Genomic DNA, 27,575 nt, shown 5'->3' with positions numbered 1-27,575 from the left:
GTGCACCATCATCAACGATTCAACTACCTTTGCACGAAAAAAATTCATAGGTAACGATGGCTTCGAAGGCTTTCTTTGAGTCCTTCGTCGAGCTCTTCAGCTCTCTTCGCTGCGGTCGCGGAAACCCTCACCGAGGAGATCGCCGCCAGTCAAAACCACCGCAGGCGATCAGCCATCATCGTCACGCCGCCTTAAGCGACCTCGAGTACAAAACCCTGGTGGTGGACGTGGAGGGCGCCTTGCTGCGGTCCTCCTCCACCTTTCCTTACTTCATGCTCGTCGCCCTGGAATCCGGTAGCCTCTTCCGCGGCCTGCTGCTGCTGCTGCTCCACCCCCTGGTTCACTTCCTCCGCCGCGAGGCCGCTCTCCGAGTCATGGTCCTGCTCTGCTTCGCCGGAATCCGGGTAGCGGAGTTCCGGGCGGGGAGGGCGGTGCTGCCCAAGCACCTGTTGGCCGACGTGGGGAAGGAGGCCTGGGAGGAGGTGAGGAGGGCGAGGAGGAAGGTCTGTGTGAGTGCCATGCCGAGGGCGATGGTGGAACCGACGGCCAAGGAGTACTTGGGGGCGGAGGTCGTGGTGGGGAGGGAGTTGAGGGTGTTTCGCGGATATTATACCGGGCTGATGCGAGCGCAGGCGGACGACCACCGGAGCTTAGACGAATTACTCACCGGCGCCGGCGCCGGAGAAGAGTTAGACGAAGGCAATGTCGTTGGATTTAGGAGTCACAATAAGTCTCCTCCGCACCGACTCTTCTCTTATTGCAAGGTGAGCTATGTATTAGTCGATTCCTAAATTAATATGGATTTCCCAAAATAAATAATCAAAACAAAAATAAATACAGGTAAAATTAAAGAATTTGAGAATCAAACTTTAGCTAATGAACAACTCTCTTCACCGCAGGAAATTCTCATAGTCACTGAAGCAGAGAAGAAGCATTGGCAAGCCTTGCCTAGAGAAGACTACCCAAAGCCTTTGATGTTCCACGATGGCAGGATGGCGTTCCAGCCCACTCCTTTAGCCACCTTGGCGATGCTCCTGTGGCTTCCTTTTGCCATCCTCCTCTCCGTCTTCAGGACTGTCGTCTTCGTAACTCTGCCTGCTGAGCTCTCTAACCTCATCGGAGCTTCTTCCGGCATGGTCACCAGAGTCGTCAAGTCTCCCCAAGAAAGTGGAGTCGTCAAGGATGATAAAGCCCATGGAAAGCTCTATGTATGCAACCACCGAACCCTCCTCGATCCCTGCTACATCTCGCTGTTGCTGAACAAGATGGTCGTCGCCGCGTCGTACAGTGTTAGCCGGGTGTCGGAGGTTATATCACCGATCAAGACGATCAAACTCACCAGGTTCTATCCCTTTAATACTTTCATATATCCGCTTTAATATTTTTCATTTCTGCAATTCTTATGTTTTTACTCTTGCTCGATTTATAATCCAAGGGACAAGGAGAGGGACCGAGAGGAGATGGCGAGGTTGCTCCGGCGAGGAGAAGACCTGGTGGTGTGCCCCGAAGGGACCACTTGCCGGGAGCCATACATGCTGAGGTTCAGCCCTCTGTTCGTGGAGCTTGCTGCGGAGGTGTTCCCGGTGGCACTGACGGTGCGCGCCGGCATGTTCTACGGCACGACGGCCTCCGGGGCCAAGTGGCTGGATTCCTTCTATTTCCTAATGAACCCTCGGCCAGAGTACAGCGTGGAGTTCCTGCCCAAGATGCCACTCTCGCTCGCCGACGACGACAGGTGTAATGTCGCCAATCGCGTGCAGCGGGAGATCGCAGCGGCGCTGGGCTACCAGTGCACCATGCTGACGAGGAGGGACAAATACATGCTGCTCGCGGGGAACGAAGGGACTGTCAAGGCCAGCAAATAATAAATTTAAGGCACCCTTATTTATTAGAATAGTTAAAAATCTATCTATTTTTTTTTAAAAGGTCAAAAAGATGTTATATTATAATTTTAGTATCGAAAATACTCTTATTTAAAAATCAATTAATTTTTAGTTTAATTTAGTAAAAATATTATACATAGATAAAAATACTCTTTAACAATAACTTAATTAAAATTATTTTTAAAATATTAAAATGATAGAAAAAAAACAAAATTAAGTAACAACTACAAATTTGACAATGGTTTTAATTATTTTAAAATTATTATAATTAAATTTAAGTAATTTTAATTGAGATCATAAAGAAATTTTGTTATATAAAAATAATTTATATATAAAATCTTTGATCGATTTGAATCATTTTATTTTTTATACATTATACAGCTACACAAATTTTTGATCCATTTGCATCATTTTAAATATATATATCTCTTAATTAGAGGTGAGTAAAAATTTAATTACATTGAATAAACTGAACCGATTGAATTTAAAATTTTAATTTGATTATTTCAAAATTTTAATTATTTTTTTAAAAAATTAATTAATTCAGTTAATTCGATTTGATTTTGATTTTAAAATTTCTTATTCGGTTAAATCGAATAAACTGAATTAATTAAAATAAAAAAAATAATTTATAAATTTCTAAGTAAATAAATTTATAAATTCTTAATTAATTGATAAAATTTTTATAATATTTAAAAAATTTAGTTATTTCGATTGAAAATTGAATTAATTGATATTTTATCAGTTTAATTTATTTGATTTTTATTTAAAAATTTGATCGATTTAATTAATTAAAAAAATTTAATTCAATTCAATTTTAATTAATTTGATACGATTTAATTTAATTTTAACTGAATATTCAATCTCAATAATTCAGAAAATTAGTCTAGCAATATCTCAACCATGATGAAAGATTTGAAAAGAAAAACAAATCAAAAATGAGTTTGTGATTAATGCTCAGGATTGAGTGCCTAATTGAACTGCGCGCCACCAGATGGAATGCACGCGTGGAATGATGATAACATATTTTAATCCCCACTCAAGCTTCGGTCCACAGACGTCAAGAACGACCCAAACCAATTTTGACTCGGTCAAACCAAAAATTTCCATGCAAAAAAAAAAAAAACAATAGTGTGTCGACTTTAACAATTAGGCTCGAGTCCAACTTGAGTCAGGTCAAATTTGAATAGACCCAAGTGATGGTCAAGTTACTTGAACTAATTGACAAGGTTAGCCAACTGAAGCACGACTCACTCGCGATCAAAACCCAAGCTTAGCAAGCCTGACCATGCAACTCAAGAACGACTCACTATTTTCTTCATCTCGATCGAGCTTCATCAGACTTGTTCACCTACGTATAAACTACAACACTGAATGGTACAAAGGAGTGTACAATTTTTCCTTCCAAGTTGCAAGTGAGAAGGAAGATCATCACACATAACATAAACAGATGGCGACTCCCACTATCCCAGTCTCTTTTACTATTGTTTATTATCGTTATCCACCATCATAATCAATAATTAATATTTCAACATAAAATCATGCACAAGTTAATCTGAAGAATCACACTTACAGCTCCGAAGATGAGAAGAAGAAGAAGAAGAAGAAGTGGGAGGAAGCTAAGCCACAGTGATCATGTGTATAGTTCTTCTCTACGAAATCGAAGAGAATTTTAATGCTTCTTTCCACTTCTCCGCCTTCCATGAAATTATTCATTCGATATATTCCGGTTAGAATTGTTGCTGCATCGACCAGATGTCATCCACGCTCCACAAATTCTCCCCCGCCGGCCACATCATCTGCTCGAACTCCGGGAAGTCAACGACGTTCATCAGCGATTCCGTCCATAAGTCACCGGCCGGCTGCATCAGGTCGGCGTCGGAAACCGGTTGCGGCGAGAGCTGCATGCTGAGCGAATCCACCGACGTCGTGGAGGAAGACCCCGCGGCGCTGGAATTCTCCGGGCTGGGATTCGGCTCCGCCGCCCGTTCGGAGATCGGGAAGTCGCTGAAGGTCGCCGGAGTCTCTGAGGCTGGGGCCGCGGAGTCGCCACCGCCGCCGGAGGCCACGCGGATTCGCTCGAGCAGGCGGGGCATCCACAGGTAGCGCATGATGTCCTTGAACTGCTGACTGTTGACGTCGCATTTGAGCTGCTTCGCGTGCTTCTGCACTCGTGTTCTCCAGTAATTCTTGATCTCGTTGTCAGTTCTTCCCGGCAAATACTGCGCTATTTTCGACCATCTTCGCAAGAATGCAGACGACTATTAATTTATATAGATATATAATATATATATTCAAACACTCGAAGAATTCGATCAACTACCTGTTCCCCCAGCGCGAGTGGAGTTCCAAGATGAGCAGTTGCTCCTCCGGCGTTATATTGCCTCGCCGGACGTCGGGACGAAGATAGTTAAGCCACCGGAGGCGACAGCTCTTCCCTGTCCTTCTCAGCCCTGTTCCAAAAATCCAATTTTTATTCTTCCTCCGAAGAAAAAAAAACAGAGCACTCTGCTTCGGTGCAGTAAATGAATACCTGCGCAACGAGCCAGAGAATTCCACTTCCCTTCGCCATTGACAGCGATATAATTCATCAGCGCGACGTCCTCCTCCGTCGTCCACGGTCCTCTCCTCAACTCAACCTCCTCCTCACTCGCCGCCACGCTGCCATGGACCTCCATTGACGACTTCCTCCAACACTGTTCTGCAATCCTCCTCCTCCTCCTCCTCCTCCTCCAAACAAAACTCAGCGATCGATTTGCTTTGGCTTTTACAGAAGATGGAGACAGAGAAGAGCGAGCGATAGGAGCCGCAGCTTGGGATGGGATTGGAATGGGGATGAGAGTTGTAGCAGAAGAGCAGGGGGAGGGAAGGATTTATAGACAGAAGCAACAAAATCAACACGTGACGGAGGAGCCGAAGTGGGATTAGATTAAGGATTCAAAGCCCAAAGCGATGGCTTTTGATCGACACCAAACAGCGTACAAGACCTTTGAACTTTGACTCCACTCCCATTTCTGCAAGCAACAAGCTTTGCAGCCATTTATTTGTAAGTCGACGACCCTCACAAGCTTTGCAGCAGGCAGCCTCCTCCTGAAGAAGTCGGCTCAGTGCACTACCAATCCTCTATCATTAGTTTTATGGAAAAGCAGGGGGACATGTGAGAATAAGGAAGACAGAGATTGAAGAAAAAAATCGATCTCGAGTGTTTAGTTTATGCACCAAAGGGCCACGTTGTAGCTAATCAGGGGTTTAAAGTCTGTGCTCGAGCAATAGTTTTTAGCTGCTTTTGTCTTCCCAAATAAAATACGAATGAGCAGCACACCAATTTCTTCCACACCTCAATGATGCAAATGTGTATAAATACATGCAGGAATTGTTGAAAGATTAAGCACGAAACAAGTTCTCGCAGATAATGATGACATGATAGTGGACAAAGTTGATGTATTATGCTAAGTTCTTACAATTTAGATTAATTTTTGCAAACAGTGATCCGTTCAGTGAGATTATCTTATGAGCTAAAGTGCCTTTGGAGTCATTAAACACTGTGCCTTCATTTCTAGAAGCAGCAATTTGAAGCATGTGATGCAGAGCCAATAATTTAAAACCCTCAAGTGCTACACAGTTTGCTAATCTTTATAATCTATCATGGTTTGTTTTTCTTCTTTTCTTTTGAGAAAAATAAATAAACTGTTTGATTCTCAACTTGTACTGAAGGAATTTGAGCTCAGCTGAGAAAGCTCAGGATTCATCATGCCAAAGCTAAATTATGCTAAAAACAAAAGCAGCACACACATCTTTCTGTGGCTGTTTAGTTCATCACAAAAAGAATTCACCATTTCATTGGTTGCCTTCTGAAACGCCCTAATCATGGAATTCACTTAAACAAATGCTGAAAGTGTGTGCCACATCAACACACTCATTCAGTGTTGCATATGTTCTTATTCTGAGCTTTTTCTTTACTTTGCTTAAATTTTGGGATAAGACTTAGATGGAGAGAAAGGAAAAAGAAGCTAAAAGAGATGATTTGAGTGTCACAGTGAAAGCATTAGTTAAATCCGAAAAGACATAAATCAGTATCATCAACTCCCTCACAAGTCTAAGCATTTGTTCTCTTGTCTACTTTTCTGCTTTCTCTGCTTTGCTGCACTCTCCACGAGGAAGCAGCGGCGAAAAGGCCAAACAAATTGGCTATCAAAAGGAAAAGAGTCTGCTTTGCTTTGTCCTATTCGATTAGTTTGATGTTCCGATTTCATCAGTAAAAGAAAGAGGATTTTTAATTATATGTTCCTCTTTCAATTGTCATCTTGTATCTCTTCCTATTCTCTCCACCTTTTCCTTATTCTCTGCGTTCACTATTCCATGGCACCCAAAATCCCTGAACAGTAATCTCAGAAGCCAATTAATTTCATTCACCAGCCAAGTGCAAAGGCTAGCCTAAGCATGACAACAAGGACAACGAAGTGAAAGGATTCCATGACGGTGAGTAGGCCAAAAGGAACGCCCCTGATCCCAAGGGCGAAGGCAAAACCACCTTTGGCTTGGTTTCTTGTTTTGCTCTCCCAGCTGATGCGTCTTTGACTCAAACATCCTCCTTCTGATGTGGATCATGCATGTTTCTTTTCCTACTGTGGGCATGTTAGTTTTTTGGCATCCAACTCACCATGAACCATCCCTGATATTCCATCACTGTTCGGTTAACTTCTTCAAGCCCCATTGATTATATTGAAGTCTCTCCCAACCGAAGAAAACAGAAGCAAAATTGTCTCAAAAGTAACTGACAACTTGACTCAAGAACAAGCTGCTGCCATTTTGACCAGCCAGCCAACAAGGCATTGGAAAGCATACGACGACTGACTACTTCTCGCACACACAGGCGTGCCAAGTTTGTCTAAATCAGTGATAATGGCTTAAGCCACAATCTATTCACATTACTTTACCATAAAACATTTGCTTCTCGACTCAATAATATATATGTATTCAGGAACTAAAGCATGGAAGAAGATGATCACTGCTCATCTGTCTGCATGCAGTTTTTGTGGACTTCATTGGAAGATCAATCTGCTTAGTAACCCATTGGTTGCGTGGATGTCATTATCAAGATAGGTAAAGTGAATTAATGAAGAAGGGAAATGAATAAATATGTATGTATGTGTGTATGTGTATATACACAATCCTACACGCAAGTTAAACACAATATTCTCAAGTCATCAACACCGACAGACCATGATGAGGATGATGACTAGCTGAGAAAAGAGAGCAGAGTCCATTATATTCACAAGTAGTACATGGCAAGTGGATTCCAAAAAGAGAAGAGAGATGGCGATGTTTTTGAAATGTATAGGATTGGAGAAAGCTACTTAATTATATTGCTGGATGAAAAGTTTTGAGGAACTGCCCTAAACCAGTCAGGTCGATCGTCTAGATGCAGTGTCAAATATTATTAATGTTTCAACCTTCTGAATCAGCAGATGATGCATGGTCAATATAATTAGCTAGGGTTTTCATCAGTACTGAAACCCTCCCGGCCAGCTAGTTTGCATGATATTAGGCTCGTTGCATGACTCCTAGCTGCGTTGTGCCTTGCTACCTACCATGCAATTGAATATTTCGCTTCGTCCATGTCCGCGTTCATATGTGCGATCGAGGATGGGGGAGATTAATTGTTTTAGGGTTCTTGGCTAGACTAAGGAGCTCAATTTTGACAAAAAGAAAAGTGTTTGGGGAGAGGGGGTTTAAGGGTCAACTTTAATGGTGATGGCATGAAGAATATTGTTGTCTCAAGTTGGTGAGGCACACTGTGGCTTACTAATGGGGAGAAAATTTAAGGTTTTTGAGTGGCTGGCTAGCTTTGATGTGGAATAATATATGTCTTTTTCACTTTTAACTTAAAAAGCTTAACAAATTTAGAAGACTATTGGATGAACTCTTGGAGTTTAAAGATGGTTGGTGGTAAGATATCCAACAAAGAATAATGACTATTTGAACAACAATTATATATGTAGAACTCAAATAAGGTTTTATAGTCATTAGCAAGGTGTAGAGTTCAATGATCAATCCTAGAACTATGGTACGATGGTAAAAGATGAGACTAACTCCCTAAAAAAATTTAATAAAAAAATAATAAAAATAGTCCTAAGAAAATTTGATCTAAAAACTCGTCAAAGAATCAAAACATCATCTTGTTGGTTGGAGTGGGAAACTCATGAAAGTCACAAGACAAGACCAATTGAAGATAAATCAAATGTATATTAAATTGAATAAAGTCCTCACATTATATTCCTTCCAAGAACAAGCATGACTGAAAAAAAAAAATCTATATATACTAAAACTCAATTTGTGTCCTTTCATATATTTTTTCAACATGGACAAAAATCATCGAACCCAAACCTATGTAAAGCTAAGCAATAGCTAGGTGAAATAAGGAGAGTAAAGACAAATTAAATGTACAATAAATTACATATGCCACACTAAAACAAAATAAAAGTCTCTCTAAGATAAACTCAACTTGCACAAATTATTGAAGCCAACTGATATAATTCTATGATTACAAGGGTCACCTAAACCTAGTTGAAAATAACCTTTGCAAAATCTTCCCAAGTCATTTGACCTAAACTGTGTCATTTCAATTAAAAATATTAATCCAACTAACTCCCTTAATTTTAGGTAACTATGTGTGAAATTCCACGATCAAGCCATCCAATTTTAAGGTCAAGCCAAGTCAAGTGACTTGAAATAGACAACTGATGGCCAATTCAATCCATATGGTCCTTCTTAAGTAATCCAAGTTCAAGCCAAATGAACCAATTAGTCACTCACACTCGGTCGTCTTAAATCACCCAAACTCAAGGCCTAACTCCAATCAATTAATATGATATTGTTTTATCCTTTCTATTGCTCCTACTAAACTTCTTATGGCTTTTCGAAACCAAGAAATATAGGTTAGAATAGATGGAATTTTCCGAAAGAAATAAGAAGAGATCAATCGAATTAGACCCATTTGGGCTGTTGCTTGGAGGGTTAGTTAAGCTAGGGAAACCTGGGCTGGAAGCCCAAATTGAGAAGCCCTAAACATTGAAATAAAATGAATGGAGTTCAAAGGACATTATCATCTCAGTATGGATAGGATCTGCTCCACAGCAGTGATGATGGATGCTCCGGAGTCGACTTAATAACTGGAGTCGACGATATGATCCTTTGTCACATGGATGCTTGGAACACACTTGACGTTTACTAGAAACATGGGGAATCTTTGGAAACACTTCACATCTTCATAAATAGTTATAATTAATGGCGATGTTTCAGCGATTTGATTCTTACATGTGACCTATGCTGTTCTCCTTTTACATCATATATATATCATGCCGCTGTGCAGCCCAATCAATCGCAATTCAATTCTGGACCCGCAGCGATGTGTTTTCGTGGTGAAGAATCCTTTAAATACTTCGGGCTTTAATGTTGACAGTGAGAGTAATGGAAGACGTGGATAGTTGTCAAAATTGTCAACTTATCTCATTATTCTCCTCTCTATTAAAAGGGTGCGTCTAAGTGAAGCGGGATGATGAAGGTGAAGATATTCATGAGAGAAGAACATTCAATATCGAGAGGAATTTGATTCGTGAAATAATCTAGAGGGTTATTCGATTTCGTAACATGGATGACAAATACAAAAATCATTTGCTATGCTAGACGAAAAGCAAAAAGCAAATCACATTTGTAAAACATCAATCATTATTAGGGGTGTAAACGAGCCAAGCTGCTCACGAACTATTCAAGTCTCGACTCGAAAAAAAGTTCATTTGAGTTCGTTCGATTAAGTTAACGAGTCGAGCTCGAGCCTGATTTCGAACTTGAAAATATTATCGAGCCGAGCTCGAACTTAACAGTATTTGGTTCGTGAGCTCGCGAACATGTTCGTTTAAAGGCTCACGAACGTATTCACAAATATGTTCGTTTAAAGGCTCACGAATGTGTTTGTTAAGAGATTCACCAATATATATATATATATATAAATATAAATAATATTATATGAATTATAAATATTATATATTAACGAACCAAGTTCGAACTAAGCTCGTTTAACTTTTAAACGAGTTATTTTCGAACTAAATTCGAACTGAATTCGTTTAACTTTAAAACGAGCCTTTTTCGAGTCGAGCTTGAGCCGTTTGCGAACTATTTAATTTCATTACGAGCCGAGCTCGAGCTTAAAAATTGAAGCTTGAATCAAACTCGAATTTAGGAAAAACGAACCAAGCTCAAGCTCGAGTCTCTTACTGTTCGGCTTGGCTCGATTTGATTACACCCCTAATCACTATAAGTATTTAATTATATTTTATAATATATAAATGTTCCTTCGTACATATCAATCAACACTTAAATAAAATAAATCAGAATTTTATGATGATTAATTTATTTAATAAAATAATCATATCAAATTGAACAAAGTTTAATTTAAAATGAACTAAATTATTAAAATAACTATTTAATTTTTTTGACAAACTTAATTTATTTAAATAACTATTTAATTTTTTTTACAAATTTAATTTATTTAAATTTGACTAGGACTAAATTGATTGATTTCAATTTATTTGATTGTTTAAAAATTTTATAATTTTAAAATTATATGATGACTTATTAAATTTAATAATATAAATTTATTTTTTATTTTAAAATTTTTTATATTTATTTATTATATTAATAATAAATATAATTTATAAAATTTGTTCATAAATATTATTTATAAATAATTCACGATATCTGATCATAAATATTAATAAATTATTTCATCTTATTTATTAAATTAATTTTATATATAGTAAACAAATATAAATAAAATTTTACTATATCAAATTTACTCTTACAACCCTAAGTACTTCTTAAAATACCTAAATATACTGAATTAGTATATTTTAAAATTAAAACTAGGCCTCCGATTAAATGAGATCAGAAATATTGTCGGGCAAACCTTCCAGCAGATTCACATTAGCCTTAATACACATTAAAACACCGTTAACTCCAATAAAAAAGAGGATTAAGGACAAATAAAGACGAGGATGAATCATAATAAGCACACGTCGTCAAGCCGCCGAGGGAGCCGCCACGTAGTTAGCCGCCCCGACCTTCGATAGCGCCGCGAGCAGCGGCGCCTGCTTCAGCCCCTCGTCCACCTCCGTCGTCGCAGCGACCATCAGTAAAGCCGGCGGTTTGTAGTCCAGGCTCTCGTCGTTGTATATGCCCCACCACTTCTTCACCAGCAACTTGATGTCCTCCCGGTCCATGTTCGCCTCCTTCCCCGTGTACCTCCACGGCTTCGACCCCTATAGCAATCCATAGCATTAATCGACTGATCGCTTAACTTAATTGGTTATTTTAAAGGGCAGTATCATACCGCAGCGCAGTAGTGAACCACTTTGACCTTTTCCAGTTCCACGTTCTCCGGATGCCTCCATAGCATCGCCAGCACCAGGTTGTAGATCAGAGGGATTGGCTTGTAAACGTCCTCGAAGAACATGTTTAGGAAATCCTGCAACAACACCGCATCAGTCTCGATACGATAGCCGATTTCGATTAAGAAACCAGTAAAACCTGCTCTGCAAAGGGGGTGGGAGGTGTGATCTTGAGGGTGGCGAGCAGAGACTGGCAAGTGGCGAGGTTAGGCTCGTGCACGAACATGCCGGCGTTGAAATAGAGGGAGGGCGGCGGGCCGAGCTCTCGGACAGGCCATGCCACCTTGTCGGGGCACTGTTGGCAGTAGCCGATCTCGTGCTGCGGCGTGTGCCTCCACGTCTTCTCGCAGAAGCAGTCCATCACCGCGTAGAAGTGACCATCGGGCAGATCGAACAGGTAATCGATGTTCTCGTACACCTGAATGTCCGCGTCCAGGTATACGATCTTCTTGTACTCCACGAACTGCCCCACGCCATTGACGATCAACTCCGATATTCCAATCGAAGAAAACAGAGACGCGAATAAATTAATTACCTCCCAGATGCGGAGCTTGGAGTAATTGATGACGTAATAAGCCATGGCGAACTGGGTCTGGCTCTCCGGCGGGTAAACCGGCTCGATCACACGGACGATGCAGCCCTGCGAGACGAGGAGACGGCGGTGGCTCTCCGGCACGTCGGGGAGCATGGCCACCACCAACGGGTAGGCGGATCCTACCTTCCTCAACCCCTTTGCCAGTCCCACAACGCCCTTCACGTAATCGCCGTCTCCCGCCAGGAACGTCACGTACGCCGCCCTCATCGGTGTCTGCTTCGCCTTCCCGAGAGGCGCCACCTTATCAACTATCTCCCCCGCCATCGCCCGCACCTCCGAAAGAAGAAGAAGAAGAGAGAGCTTCGAAGTAGCTACCACGATTCGAGAATCGCCTCGCGATGGTTCAGGAGAAGGGGATCGGAGTTGGCTAAATAGGCGCGGAGAGGCGATTGAAAATGGAAAGAAGTAAAGAGGATCACGGGTGGCTTCGCGCCACGTGTCCGGCCATTGAGATCGAACGGATGAGGAGGGCGCCGATGGAACCTTCTCGATTAGTAATATCCATTTAGGGAAACTGGAAATTATAGTAGACAAGAGCTCGCCTCCGAAATAGTGACAGGACCTTTGATTCATCGCCGACCGTCCATTGTCAGATTGGACGGACATAATCGGATGAAAAAGTTGATGTGAAATAAGAGATAGGCGCCCTGTAGGAGTGATCATTGTGGCTACGGAACTCAACAAAAAGGACCTGCCACGTATTTGATTAAAAAACTTAATTTAATCGAAAATTTACACTAAAAGGAAAAAATAATCATACATTTTCTTATCCTATTGAATATGATTTATTTCCTTAATCTATTGTTCATCTCCGTATCTTTCTTTATCAATTCAACTTCTTCATAATATATTTATACTATAAGTGTCTTAATTAATCTCTTGCCAAATCTATGTTTACTTTTTAAAATCTTTCTATTATCATCAAGCTGGCAATATATTAATATATCAACAGGATATTTTAAAAAATCCTGGTGAAATTAATAAATAAGAGGTGGATATGGATTAAATTAGAATTCATTTTTATATTATTTTAATAAAAGAGCTTAAGGGTATAAATAAGTGCTCTGTTGTATTTATTATAAATTTTATTGAACTCAAGTCAAACTCAAACTTACTCATGAATATTATTCTTAATCATTTTCATAAACTTTGTTCAAATTTTTAATCCAATTAGGGCTGAGCAAAAATTTGAGGGAGACTTGCTGAAAAATCCCCAAAGCAAAACTGAGCTTTGTGTTCAGTCCCCAGGTAAGAATTTCTTTGCATGCACTCCCTAAGTCTCCCTAAGTTTTAGTTTCAACTCCCCAATACATCAATTTACCTATTTGCCCTTATTAATTAACTTTCCTTTCTCTCATTTCCTTCTCCTCTATTTCTTTCACGACACAACCACTCTACTTCGAGATTTTCTCGACGACATCAGAAGAGTAGACGGCCGCATCAGCGATGGTGTAGAAGAGGCCCTTCACTCGACGAAACAGTTCACGGGAGAGCTCCTCGGTGACCTCGAAGTCAAGAAGATGCGGCGAGGGTTCAGCTCTGACATAAAAGGATCCATGGAGATAATCCAAAGAGGTGTGACCGTTGTCCAACCCAAAGAGGTATCGACGATGGCGGAGAGGGAGGAGGGACAGCGACGGAGGGTTGGAGAGAAAGGTGAAGTGCGGTCGATTAACGAACTGTAGGTCTAAGGAGAAGGCGAAAGTCATAGATGATGGGGCTCTACGAAATCCTCGTCGACGGTGGAGGATGCGAGATTGGGATGGAAGGCGTTGATGGGAAAAACTCCCAGCTTATTGATCTTGCAGATCTGAAACTCTTGATGGGATAAAGCTCCCATGGCTTCGCTCGATGACATCCTCGTTTACTTTTCTTCTTATTCTTTGCCTTCCACTCTTCTCCCTCAAACCAAGGCCTACACCTCACTCGGTACCTCTTGGAACAAAGTTTACATGACCCTCACTCATGAGCTCTCCGACGCAATAACAGCATGCGTCACCTCCAGCTCCATATCTCATGGTCGACTGCTCAACGCTCGTCAACTGCTCAACGCTCGCCTCATCTCTGCAGTCCTCGAGACCTCTTTCTCCTCCAGAATCATCTTCTCAACATCTACATTTACTGCATCTCCATTGATGACACGCTCTGAGTGTACAACGATATTTCCTCTCCTAATGTATTTTCTAGCAACATCATGATCAATAGTTTTACAAAATTTGAGTATTTGCGTGAAGCAGTGGAGTTGTTTGATAAAATGTCGATCAGGGACTCTACTTCCTAGAATACACTCATCGTGGATTACTTCCGTGATGTTCAGCCCTCAGAGGGGTTGAGGATCAATACACAACTTGTGAAGATGGGCACTCCTCGGCCGGTACCTCTTGGAACAAAGCTTGCATGACTCTCACTCAGGAGCTCTCCGACACAATGACAGCATGCGTTGACTTCGGCTCCATCTCTCATGGCCGGATGCTCCACGCCCGCCTCATCTCTGCGGGCCTCGAGGCCTCTCTTTTCCTCTCAACACCTACATTCATTGCGGCTCCATCGACGATGCACTCCGAGTGTATAAAGGCATTTCCTCTCCAAATGTCTTTTAGGCAACATTATGATTAATGGTTTTATGAAATTTGGACTTTTGCGTGAAGCAGTGGAGCTATTCGATAAAATGCCTGTAAGGGACTCTACACTCATGGTGGGTTACTTTCATGATGTTTAGCCCTCAGAGGCGTTGAGAAGTTATGCACGATATGTGAAGATGGACACTTCTCAATCGATGCCTCCTGGAACAAAGCTTACATAGCCCTCACTCAAGAGCCACCAGAACTTTATACTCAAAATTTTAAAATTAGTACTCAATTTCAAATAATTTATACTTAAATTTTTACATAAAATAAAAATGGTAGCAAGTTAGCTTGTTTTTTGCTATTTAATTACTAATTACATGTGAGGTTGCATCAAGTTTTTGATGGGGGATCACCGAAAATTTATACTCAAATTTCTTAAATTAGTACTCAATCTAAAAATAATTTATACTTAAATCTTTACAATGTATACTGTAATAGTCCGCTTATACTTAAATCTTTGAGTACAATTTTAGAAAAATTGAGTATAGAGTTCAGATGACACCTCCACCATGATTTTGATGTAATCTCACACATATATATGGCTTAGTAACCAAGTAGGAAAACAAGTCACGATTGAGAGTATCATTATTATTTTACTACGTTGCAGCAAATTTACTCTTAATGCAACCTTATATATATATATATATATATATATATATATATATATATATATATATTTAGTAACTAAGTAGGAAAATAAAGCAAGAGTGAGAGTGCCATTATTATTTCACCACCAAGGAAATGCCAAGTGCAAATGTATTGTTAGTACAAAATAGTAAAATTTCAGTACACATTTTAGAAATTTCAGTACAAATTTATTGAAATCGAGTACAATTTTAGAAAATTTGAGTATAGAGTTTAGATGACACATACACCATGATCTTGATGCAACCTCACATATATATATAGTTTAGTTACCAAGTAGGAAAATATGTCAAGAGTGAGTTTACAATTATTATTTCACCACAAAGTGAATACCAAGAGCATGTGTACTCTTAGTATAAAATAGTAAAATTTCGGTACACATTGTGGAAATTTTAGTATAAATTGATTAATATTGAATACAATTTTAAGAAATTTAAGTAAAGAGTTCAGATGACACCTCCATCATGATCTTGATGCAACCTCACATATATGTATGGTTTAGTAACCAAGTAGGAAAACAAGTAAAGAGTGAGAGTGTCATTATTATTTCACTATTTTGTAGCAAATTTACTATTAATACGACCTCACATATATATGATTTAGTAACCAAGTAGGAAAATAAAGCAATAGTGAGAGTGCCATTATTAATTCACCACCAAGGGAATGCCAAGAGCAAGTGAAATTTTAGTATAAAATAAGAAAAATTCAGTACTCATTGTGTAAATTACAGTATAAATCGAGTGAGATCCAGTACGATTTTAATAAATTTGAGTATTGTTGAGATGACACCCCCTCCATGATGACCATGAGGCAACTTCACATGTACATGGTTTAGTAACCATGTAGAAAAACATGTCAAGAGTGAGCTTACTATTATTATTTCACCACGAAGGGATTACCTAAAGCAAGTGAAATTTTAGTACAAAATAAAGAAATTTCAGTACTCATTGTGGAAATTACAGTATAATTCGAGTGAGATCCAGTATGATTTTAATAAATTTGAGTATAGTTCAGATGACACCTCCACCATGATGACCATGAGGCAACCTCACATGTACATGGTTTAGTAACCATGTAGAAAAACATGTCAAGAGTGAGCTCACTATTACTTTTACACTACTTTGAAATATTTTACTCTTGATGCGACCTCACATATGTATGATCTAGTAACCATGGTGGAAACCATGTCAAGAGTTTACTAACCATTTTTATTTCACTAGTTTGGGTTATGCCAAGAGCAAGTGAAATTTTAGTACAAAATAAGAAAAATTCAGTACTCATTGTGTAAATTACAGTATAAATCGAGTGAGATCCAGTACGATTTTAATAAATTTGAGTATTGTTGAGATGACACCCCCACCATGATGACCATGAGGCAACCTCACATGTACATGGTTTGGTAACCATGTAGAAAAATATGTCAAGAGTGAGCTTACTATTATTATTTCACCACGAAGGGATTACCTAAAGCAAGTGAAATTTTAGTACAAAATAAAGAAATTTCAGTACTCATTGTGGAAATTACAGTATAATTCGAGTGAGATCCAGTATGATTTTAATAAATTTGAGTATAGTTCAGATGACACCTCCACCATGATGACCATGAGGCAACCTCACATGTACATGGTTTAGTAACCATGTAGAAAAACATGTCAAGAGTGAGCTCACTATTACTTTTACACTACTTTGAAATATTTTACTCTTGATGCGACCTCACATATGTATGATCTAGTAACCATGGTGGAAACCATGTCAAGAGTTTACTAACCATTTTTATTTCACTAGTTTGGGTTATGCCAAGAGCAAGTGAAATTTTAGTACAAAATAAGAAAAATTCAGTACTCATTGTGTAAATTACAGTATAAATCGAGTGAGATCCAGTACGATTTTAATAAATTTGAGTATTGTTGAGATGACACCCCCACCATGATGACCATGAGGCAACCTCACATGTACATGGTTTGGTAACCATGTAGAAAAACATGTCAAGAGTGAGCTTACTATTATTATTTCACCACGAAGGGATTGCCTAGAGCAAGTGAAATTTTAGTACAAAATAAGGAAATTTCAGTACTCATTGTGAAAATTACAGTATAATTCGAGTGAGATCCAGTATGATTTTAATAAATTTGAGTATAGTTCAGATGACACCCCCACCATGATGACCATGAGGCAACCTCACATGTACATGGTTTAGTAACCATGTAGAAAAACATGTCAAGAGTGAGCTCACCATTACTTTTACACTACTTTGAAATATTTTACTCTTGATGCGACCTCACATATGTATGGTCTAGTAACCATGGTGGAAACCATGTCAAGAGTTTACTAACCATTTTTATTTCACTAGTTTGGGTTATGCCAAGAGCAAGTGAAATTTTAGTACAAAATAAGAAAAATTCAGTACTTATTGTGTAAATTACAGTATAAATCGAGTGAGATCCAGTACGATTTTAATAAATTTGAGTATTGTTGAGATGACACCCCCACCATGATGACCATGAGGCAACCTCACATGTACATGGTTTGGTAACCATGTAGAAAAACATGTCAAGAGTGAACTTACTATTATTATTTCACCACGAAGGGATTGCCTAGAGCAAGTGAAATTTTAGTACAAAATAAGGAAATTTCAGTACTCATTGTGGAAATTACAGTATAATTCGAGTGAGATCCAGTATGATTTTAATAAATTTGAGTATAGTTCAGATGATAGCCCCACCATGATGACCATGAGGCAACCTCACATGTACATGGTTTAGTAACCATGTAGAAAAATATATCAAGAGTGAACTCACTATTACTTTTACACTACTTTGAATAATTTTACTCTTGATGCGACCTCACATATGTATGGTCTAGTAACCATGGTGGAAACCATGTCAAGAGTTTACTAACCATTTTTATTTCACTAGTTTGAGTTATGCCAAGAGCAAGTGAAATTTGAGTACAAAATAAGGAAAATTCAGTACTCATTGTGTAAATTACAGTATAAATCGAGTGAGATCCAGTACGATTTTAATAAATTTGAGTATAGTTCAGATGACGCCCCCACCATGATGACCATGAGGCAACCTCACATGTATATGGTTTAGTATCAACCTTACATCAGTCGACTGATATTTATTTCCAGTCGACTGACAACGACCAGAGACAATTTGGACTCGATTGGAGACCCTTCGCAGTCGACTGAGGTCATTGTATCGTGTTTTTAAACCCAAATCGTAAATCACGGCCGAACTTTAATGCACGATAACTCACTCTTGGTTTGTTTTCCTACTTGGTGATCAAATCAGACATATTTGAGGTTGCATCAAGATCATGGTGGTGGTGTCATCGAAATTTTATACTCAAATTTCGTAAAATCATACCCAATCTCAAGTAATCTGTACTGAATTATCCACAATGTGTACTATCATTTTCACATTTTGTACTCAGAGTACACTTGATCTTGGCATTCTCTTTGGGGTGAAATAGCAATGACAAGCTCACTCTTGGTTTGTTTTCTACTTGGTGACCAAACCACATATATGTGAGGTTGCATCAAGATCATGGTGGTGGTGTCATCGAAATTTTATACTCAAATTTCATAAAATCATACTCTTCTGCAAAAGGTGGAATCCGCCACCTTAGCGGCCCCACATAAAATCATACTCAATCTCAAGTAATTTGTACTTAATAATCCACAATGTGTACTGAAAATTCATATTTTCCACATTCTCATGATATTTTTATTGCAATTTCAAGATATTGCAACAACTAAATGTTTACATTCATTACATAATTTAAACCAACAAAGTAATATAGACTTATAATATTCAAAATCCGATACTTCTTAACCAAAAGCATAGCTCCATATGTCAGTCATGTCACGGGCTAGACATTCCACCCACATGCATGTATAAACTCCACAATCGATGGTTGCACCTTGTTGCCGACAGGGTTCTCTTAACACATCCTCACTAACAATGTTGAATTCTGATAAATGTCGTATGGAACCAGCCAAAAATTTTATCTGCAAAACACAAACAGCAAACAATAAACAAACATGACTCAAAATTTAATTTTAAATAAATTTCTATTTAAATATAATATAGTTAAACTTACAAAGACTTTTGCAGTCCCAACTGAGAATGGATCATGCATGGAGTTCCACATTTTAAATATCACTTCATCTTGTTTATAAACCAACAAAAACCAATGCCACCTGGTATTCATAGGAAAAATAATATATCTGTATCTTCTAAATATATCTTCAATTAGTTATTGTAGTCTACTCATTGTTAAAGATGTCATTTTTGCAAGAAAAGCTCCATAATCATTTTTTTTGTATCATCCTCTTTTCCCATATAGTTCCAACTTTGTAAGCACTTCTTTCTACACATTCAAGATAACATAATAAGTAAAATGGACAAAAATGATCAATAATTTTAAACTACCACGAACCTGCACAATTGTGTCCATGTAGTATATTTCAAATCCTTGCTCTAAACTTTATTTTTGCATAATTCTCATGTAAACATTAATTATCTCAGATGCAACAAGATCACCAAATTGGACTCGACTGGAAGCTCATTCCAGTCGATTATCTTGGCCATTCTTCGCCATAGACCCACCTTCAGTCGACTGAGTTTTAACTCCAGTCGACTGATCTCGAACAGTGACGAAACTGACTCGACTGGGATTATATTCCAGCCGACTGCTTTGTTTCTCTTTGCCTGCGCGAAAACCTCACCTCAGTCGACTGACCATGAACAGAGGCGATTTGGATTCGACTGGCGCTCCACGTCAGTCGACTGATCTATGATCTGCACGCCTCTCATGCTGCCCATCATCATATGCTCGATCGATCTCCTGTGCACGAATTATAAGCAAGCTTAATTGGTTCGTCCCCTTCCTTCTTTCCTCTCTGCCTTTATATGTGTCTGGAGAATTCGATTCGCTCAGGCAGCTTTCGAGACATGGAGCTGAGGGAGATCGCGTTCGCTCTGCCGCCGGGGTTCAGGTTCCACTCGAACGACCACGAGCTGGTGTGCCACTACCTCTCCAAGAAGGTCAGCAACCAGGAAAGGACTATGGTGGAGATCGACCTACACATTCAAGAACCATGGGAGCTCCCAGGTGAGCCCATCGATCGTTATTTAAGCTTGTTCATGGTCCACTGACGGCCGGGCTTGTGCAGATGCGGGCAAGCTGGGGGCGGACGAGTGGTACTTCTTCAGCTTCGGCGACCGCAAGTACGCTACCGGATCGCGGACGAACCGCGCGACCAAGTCGGGCTACTGGAAGGCCACGGGGAAGGACCGAGAGGTCAGCGACCCGGCGACGGGCGCCGCGGTGGGGATGAGGAAGACGCTGGTGTTCTACAGAGGAAGAGCCCCCAACGGGGCGAAGACGAATTGGGTGATGCATGAGCTCAAACTGGAGATGCCTCGATCTCCATCGAAGGTACGTACGCTGCATTACGCCAGTAGAAACATGTTCTTGTGATTAATTGGTTGCTGAACGATCAGTTCATGTGGCAGGAGGACTGGGTTCTGTGCAGAGTTTTTGAGAAGAGAAAAGGAGAAAGAGATCAAGCGAGGGAGTCAGCCTTTTTATATTAAGAAAAGGGGGAGCACGTAGCTTGGTTTAATTCATCATTATCTGCTTTTTTTTATTAAGAAAAGGGGGAGAAGAGGAGATTGGAGAATGGGAAGGGGGTAGATTTGTAAATTCCTTAATTGGGGAGTTGAAACTAACGATTGGGGACTGCATGCAAACAAAATCTTGGGTGGGGACTGATCACTAACTTGAGTTTCGGTTTGGGGACTTTTCTCCAATTTACCGTTTAATTACCTAGACTTGGACTTTGGTGTTGAATTATGAATTATCCTTGTTTTTTTGTGTGGCCATGAGATGCTTCCTATTTTGGTATGAACATTGTTGATTAGTTATAAAACTGTGGATTGTATTTTAGACTCTTTTGTAGACGCTTATTATATCAATTATCATCCGTAAAATTCATTTTTTTACATTCGATAACTCGCCAATCCGCTCGTCCGCCGGCACCCGCCACCCGCCACCCGCCACCCGCCGAATTTGATGCGAAAAAAATCGAGTTGGGTTTAAATTTTATTAACCCGCCAATGGTGGGTCGGGTCAGAAATCGCACGAACCCGTCCAACCCGCCCGCTTGCTCAGCCCTACATCAACATGATGCACAAAAATTGACATAAAAATAAAACTTCAAATGGCAAAATAAAAGCTAACCTGCTAAGTTTGTCGAACCGGATAAGCCTCCCTAATATAAAAAAAACTATCTATTCTACCATCATCGTAAAAAGAGGCTTAGCTATGAAACTCAACTGCAAATGAATCAAAATCAAATTAGCATTTATCATCAAAATGGGAAATAAAATATTCTCAAGAATAGGAGACTAAAAAATAAGATATGTTGAATAAAATCAAAACTAAAAAAAATAGACAATAAGAAATGATGCACAAAAACTAACATAAAAATTAAACTCCAAATGACAAAATAAAAGCTAACCTGCTAAGTTTGTCCAACCGGATAAGCCTCCCTAATATAAAAAAAGCTATCTATTCCACCATCATCATAAAAAGATACTTAGCTATGAAACCCAACTGCAAATGAATCAAAATCAAATTAGCATTTGTCATCAAAATGAAAAACAAAATATTCCCAAGAATAGAAGACTAAAAAAATAAGATATGTTGAATGAAATCAAAACATAAAAAAATAAATGTAAAATATTATAAAATAATTACCTTATAATTGTTCTTTTCGAGTCTTCATATTTTGAAACATTTGTATAATAGCATCATTATCAACCGTTAGAAATATTTCTTTCTCCACATAGACAATAAGACTATCATTCATCCAATCATCACTCATTCGATTGCACAACTTGTCTTTCACAATTCGCATGGTAGAAATACTCTCTCTACCGTCGCAGTCGCAACAGGTAAAATTAATGACAATGTCAAAAGCTTAAAAACCAATAGATACACCATACTTTTCTTTGACATAACTAACTTCTCTGAAAGATCACCAAGACCTTTCAATCCTTGAAATGCTTTGTTAGAACGCATATCACATATATAAGTTTCAAGTTGATCATCAAGTATAAGGAGATCAAATCTTGAGAAATCTTGTGAATAAAACTCAGTCAGTTTCAACAATTTTTGCTTGTCAAAAGCCAAAAAAGAATTTTGTGGACACAAACAAGCTATACAAAGAAGTAACTCTGTACTTGCCACTGAGAAACGATCATTTAACTCTTGAAGTTGCATATCAATAACATCATAGAATAAATCAACTCGATAATGATGTAAATTTGTCACTTCTGGTGGATTACGATGGGGACGACCACGTGGTGCCCAACGTGTGAACATATCATCCATTTTGAGACAATCAATGTAATGATTTTGACAAAAATGGTGAACTTTCTCTAAAAATGAATCCCAACCATTATCTCTCATATTTTGAAGTCGTTGTTTGCATACTTGAACCAAATCCATTGCATTTACAATATCCTGATCTTTCTTTTGTAATGATGCTGACAATTCATTCGAAATCCCTAAGACATGTTTCATCAAGTGTAAATTGAATACAAAATCGAATGAAAGTATTGACTCCAATAAATTATATGCCTCGATTTTTTGATCAGGGGAACTGGAATCATCATCTGAAATCATTTCAAGCACATCACTAACAGCAGAGAACATAGAAATCAAACTGATCAAAGAATTGTAATGTGACCCCCAACGTGTATCCCCAGAACGTTGAAGGGTAGTTTCTTGATTAAGTCCCCGACCACTTGAAATTTCACTCCTATCCAATGCCTCAACAATAAAATCTGAATGTTTCTCCTTAAGAAGATCAGAACGTTTGCAGGATGATCCAACAACATTGACCACATCACCAACAATACGAAAAAAATTAGAAATCGGAAGATTTTTCTTGGCCACAGCAATAAAAGCTAGTTGAAGTTGATGAGCAAAGCAATGTATGTAAAATGCACATGAGTTCTCATTTAAAATGAGTGCTTTTAGACCATTGAATTTATCTTGCATATTACTTGCTCCATCATAACCCTGTCCTCTCAACTTAGATATGCTCAAATTATATCTAGAGAACATCTTATCAATAGCAGCTTTAAGTGAAAGTGCTGTAGTACTAGTAACATGTTCAATTCCGATAAAACGCTCATTTACATGGCCACTACTATCCACATAGCGCAAAACAACTGACATTTGTTCCTTTGTTGACACATCACGAGATTCATCAACTAAAATAGAGAATAATGAATCATGCACAATCACTTACTATATCCTTCTGAATATCAGGTGATGTTAACTTGCAATTTTTTGGAGCATTTTTTAATATTACATCATTAATTTCTTTGTTATGAGCACCTAAAAACTCCAATTGAATAAAAATGTTACCCGGATTAAGAGAACCATCAGTCTCATCATGACCCCGAAATGAATTTCCTTGTCGCAATAAAACGCTCTAATACAATCAATTGAAGCATTAAGATGAATACGATAATCATTCCGCATTTGCTTTGATTGTTTGTGCAAAATTGATTGAATATGTGCATCTTGATTCATCAAAGCTTCACAATCCATTCAAGCTTTATGATGTTCACTATCATGTTGGCCAACATGAATATTTAATCTATCTTTACTCTTCCAATTTGTAAATCCTTCATTAACAAAAGTCTCCCCTCCTGCTTGTTTTCCTTTAGTTGTTTTGAAGAGATAGCAATATAAACAATATGTGACATCTTTTTTTATACTATAATCCAACCAATCACCAAATTTCGTAAACCAAGAAGGATTGAACTGTCTAAATTGACTTACTCTAAATTTTCATTTTGGGAATTCATAACATGAAGGATGACATGGACCTTTTTACAAATATATCCTTCAAACTTGATCCCTAACATTAGCATTATAAGAACAAATTAGAATCCTTAATCCAGGATCTGTCGGTAATTGTGAAAAATCAAATTCAACTATGATATCTCTAATATTTTGTTCTTCTAATTCTAGAGCTTTCCTTTTGAAAAATCTATGCATTGTTGACATAATATTTTTCTAAGATCAATAAATAAATAAATAAACAACAATTCACACTTAAATAAATAATAAATTAAGGTGAAATCTCATATCTCACCTTGCAAGATCCAACCAACAAGGTGAGAGGTCTTTAATTACATAACCCTTGATTGAGTCTTGTAAACCTCTTGGTAACTTTTTGGCACCTTCATAGTCAAATAGGAGAAATGAGAGATAAACCAAGGCAGTAGAGATTTGCAAAATGGTAGGACAATGGAACAAAGTGAAATGCCCGATGATGCGACTGCTGCTCGGCGAAGTGGCAGCTGTCGGCGAGGCAGTGTCTGCTCGTGAATTGGTTGCACGTGAAGCGACCGCCTCACGTGCTGGTGAGGGAAGATCATCTTGCGCACTGGCAAGGCAGTGGGTGACTCATGCGCGGTGCGCCGTCGCTTATGAGTCTCACCGACCACCTCTCAAATAGCTGTGGAGATGGAAGAAGTTAGCTGTGATAAGATCCTTGATTGCTCTACGCTGCCGAGAGGAAAGGGCGCAATGCAAAGAGAAAAATAAGGGTCGGGCCATTAGGTTGTCGTTCGATGAGAAGGGGTGAAAAAGAAGAAAAGGAATGAAGCAATTAGGATAAAAAAATATATAATATTAGGGCCATGTAAGCTCCGCCCCTGTCTCCCTCCATGATCAGGTACGTGCATGCACAAACAATTCACTTTCTCCTCTGCTCTTGCTATTCTTCTTCTTTTTCTTCTTCTTCTTCGCCTATTGACTTAGGCATTGAAGTGGTTGCGCTAGGGCATCCCTGGCCTTCCTTCTCACGATTGTGGTGTTTGCAGGCTTATTAGGCTTCACGGTCCTCCTCCACTCGACCCTATTCCATCCTGGTGCTGAGAAGCCGGTGACGCATCCAGAAGCTGGGGCACAAGATGAGATGAATGCACAAAAGATGAGTAGAATCGATGAATTCGATGAACTTTCCAGCATTTGGAGGGATTTATTTATACCAAGTGAAGAGGTTGAATACCCTTTGGGTGAGTGGCTGTGACTTTTGGGCAGGATCGATCTGGGTCATTCGATTTGGAGGGTTGTAACCATTTACATAGTCTTCTTAATCTCATCCATCAAATCTGAAGGGTTGTGACCCTTAGATCTCCCCTTTGGTCATCAGCCGTCAGATCTGGATCTAATGATCCATTCGATTTGACACTTCAAATCAAGTCTCATCCCAAGTGGTCAGATTGTGACTCTTCGCGATTCAACGCTCCAGATCGCATCACATGCAATCCATCACACCTATCTGACGCTTCAGATCAAGTCTCATCCCAAGCGGTTAGATAGTGATTCTTCGCGATCCAACGCTCCAAATCACATCACATACGATCCATCACACCTCTTTGATCAGCGGTTACCATCCATTGGCCTAGTCAGTAGTCCAGTCATCTTTCTTTGTCCACGCAGATACCACATAGGCACTGCCACGTCACCCGAGTGTCACGTCATATTGCATATATGTAGTGATATATCGTTTCTTTACTGGCATAGATTGGTCGTTTTACATGCATTAGTGTCACGCATCATCCTTGCATGATTGCATGCTAGCGATCATCGACTTCTTTGTAGTCTGAGCCCCTCGCTAGTTACATGATCTACACACCCTGTCACTCACAGGTTAGTGGTACATCAGGAGGGTGTGTGCAGTTGCTTTGTCAGGGCTCCGCTCGATCGCATCATAAGTAGTGGTACCGTAGCGTGGTAGCATTATAGGGATCCCTCATTCGTATTATGAGATGAGGAGATGAGAGCATTGCTCCCCCATATGACTTGGGGTAGGAGGATAGGTGTACTCCGACAGCATCCTGTCCACTCTATCACGCAAGAGCAGTGACGGCAGAGTGCACAGTTGTCATAGCCCTACCCACTCGACCTCACGATTGTCTGTGACGATGGCTGACTGGCGTCAGGGGTGACAATGTCATTGCATCATGTGCATACTACATGGATTGCATTTATTATTGCTTGTTGCATTTGGTTGCTGCATATGTTTGACATACATATACATAAGACATTATGTATTTGGTTTGTGCTGTTGTATCAAGGTAGATGATTCTGATATGTACAACTTTTACAGTATTTCATTCTGTATTTCTTACTGTACATGCATAGTTATTACTGCTAGATAGCTTATTGTACATATCTGTTAGATATCCGCTGAGTTCCTTGAACTCATCCCGTTGGTTTTCATTCTTTTCAGGTTGACGTCTATCTGGAGAGCCGTGCTGCTAGTCCCTCGTCGAGTTAACCTCGCCCATTTTGGTTTTACTATGTATTTCAGTATTTGTGTCAAAACTTAGTCTATATCGTAGGGATTTTCTTAGACATGCTCGGTTTTTGTGGTGCACGTTATATTTACTGATTGTGGATTTTATTTACATTGTTTAGTACGTGAATACCTATTTTGACATGTGTGGATTGTGTCCGTGTAGGCCTTATTGTGGCCATGTAGGCCTTGTTATATTTGTATTCAAGGAAAGTGAATTGTTACAGGGGAGATGCTGCCGAAATTTCTCGGACAACCGTCTCCCCGGGCATGACATGACGTGTTGCTCCAGTATCGATCCACCACTACTTCAGGTTATCCTCCATTGTATGGGATTCAAATACGACCGCAGAGAGATCCAGTTCTTCAAAAGAGGTTGCGACGTGGTTCGCAGCATCCTTCGGCCCCTTGGTTGGTTTCTTTGGGCGTCTACAGTCCTTGGACATGTGTCTTGACTTCCTGCAGTTGTAGCATGAGCCCTTGAATTTCTTGACTTGAGCCTTCTTCTTGAACTGCTTCGGCTTCTTGGCGTTCGACTTAACCAGGTTGGACATCTCGTCGACAGTCCGCTTCGTTCCTCTAGAGTCAGATAACTTTCGATTATCCTCCTCTATTCGTAGCCTCATGATCAGGTCTTCAAGCCCCATCTCCTTTTGCTTGTGCTTGAGGTAATTCTTGAAATTCTTTCATGACGGAGGAAGTTTCTCGATTATCACAGTTACTTTGAATGACTCGTTCAGCTTCATACCTTCGGCGTCCATATATCATGCAATATTAATTGCATATCTTGGACTTGAGACGTCACACTTTTGGAATCCACTATCTTGAAATCCAGAAATCGATCGATGATGAATTTCTTCAATATTTTTGATTTTATATTTCTTTTCAAGTGATTCACACAGAGATTTTGCCACCTCCATCGGACTATACATGTTATACAACGTATTGTCCAATGTGTTGAGAACATAATTGCGATAC

The 27,575-nt window shown here is 39.4% G+C and overlaps 5 protein-coding genes across 5 annotated transcripts; 2 read left to right on the top strand and 3 right to left on the bottom strand.

Moving 5' to 3' along the window:
• LOC141848603 (putative glycerol-3-phosphate acyltransferase 3) lies at positions 1-1,984 on the top strand. The gene is made up of 3 exons (XM_074736652.1): positions 1-764; positions 900-1,342; positions 1,436-1,984. The coding sequence occupies exons 1-3, from the start codon at positions 57-59 to the stop codon at positions 1,863-1,865; spliced, it is 1,581 nt and encodes a 526-aa protein (XP_074592753.1). The 5' UTR covers positions 1-56; the 3' UTR covers positions 1,866-1,984.
• A 1,425-nt stretch (positions 1,985-3,409) lies between these two features.
• LOC141848604 (transcription factor JAMYB-like) lies at positions 3,410-4,817 on the bottom strand. Its single transcript, XM_074736653.1, has 3 exons — positions 4,417-4,817; positions 4,207-4,336; positions 3,410-4,124 (listed from the first exon to the last, which is right to left on the bottom strand). Exons 1-3 carry the CDS (start codon positions 4,559-4,561, stop codon positions 3,614-3,616), a joined length of 786 nt encoding a protein of 261 aa, XP_074592754.1. The 5' UTR covers positions 4,562-4,817; the 3' UTR covers positions 3,410-3,613.
• A 6,041-nt stretch (positions 4,818-10,858) lies between these two features.
• On the bottom strand, positions 10,859-12,244 carry LOC141848690 (galactinol synthase 1-like). The gene is made up of 4 exons (XM_074736735.1): positions 11,865-12,244; positions 11,469-11,792; positions 11,272-11,406; positions 10,859-11,200 (listed from the first exon to the last, which is right to left on the bottom strand). The coding sequence occupies exons 1-4, from the start codon at positions 12,186-12,188 to the stop codon at positions 10,961-10,963; spliced, it is 1,023 nt and encodes a 340-aa protein (XP_074592836.1). The 5' UTR covers positions 12,189-12,244; the 3' UTR covers positions 10,859-10,960.
• A 7,907-nt stretch (positions 12,245-20,151) lies between these two features.
• Positions 20,152-20,802, top strand: LOC141848292 (protein CUP-SHAPED COTYLEDON 2-like). Its single transcript, XM_074736335.1, has 3 exons — positions 20,152-20,317; positions 20,379-20,644; positions 20,722-20,802. Exons 1-3 carry the CDS (start codon positions 20,158-20,160, stop codon positions 20,800-20,802), a joined length of 507 nt encoding a protein of 168 aa, XP_074592436.1. The 5' UTR covers positions 20,152-20,157.
• Positions 20,803-22,114: 1,312 nt separating this feature from the next.
• Positions 22,115-27,244, bottom strand: LOC141848289 (uncharacterized). Its single transcript, XM_074736334.1, has 3 exons — positions 26,942-27,244; positions 23,648-23,714; positions 22,115-23,490 (listed from the first exon to the last, which is right to left on the bottom strand). Exons 1-3 carry the CDS (start codon positions 27,242-27,244, stop codon positions 22,115-22,117), a joined length of 1,746 nt encoding a protein of 581 aa, XP_074592435.1.
• Between the last annotated feature and the right edge of the window lie 331 nt (positions 27,245-27,575).

Source organism: Curcuma longa, chromosome 17 (assembly GCF_044706935.1).
Source record: "Curcuma longa cultivar G26 ecotype Majalengka, Jawa Barat chromosome 17, ITB_CL_G26_1.1, whole genome shotgun sequence".
Lineage (NCBI taxonomy): Eukaryota > Viridiplantae > Streptophyta > Magnoliopsida > Zingiberales > Zingiberaceae > Curcuma > Curcuma longa.
The sequence above is the reverse complement of the archived record's forward strand: the minus strand, read 5'-3'. Positions and strand labels throughout refer to the sequence as shown.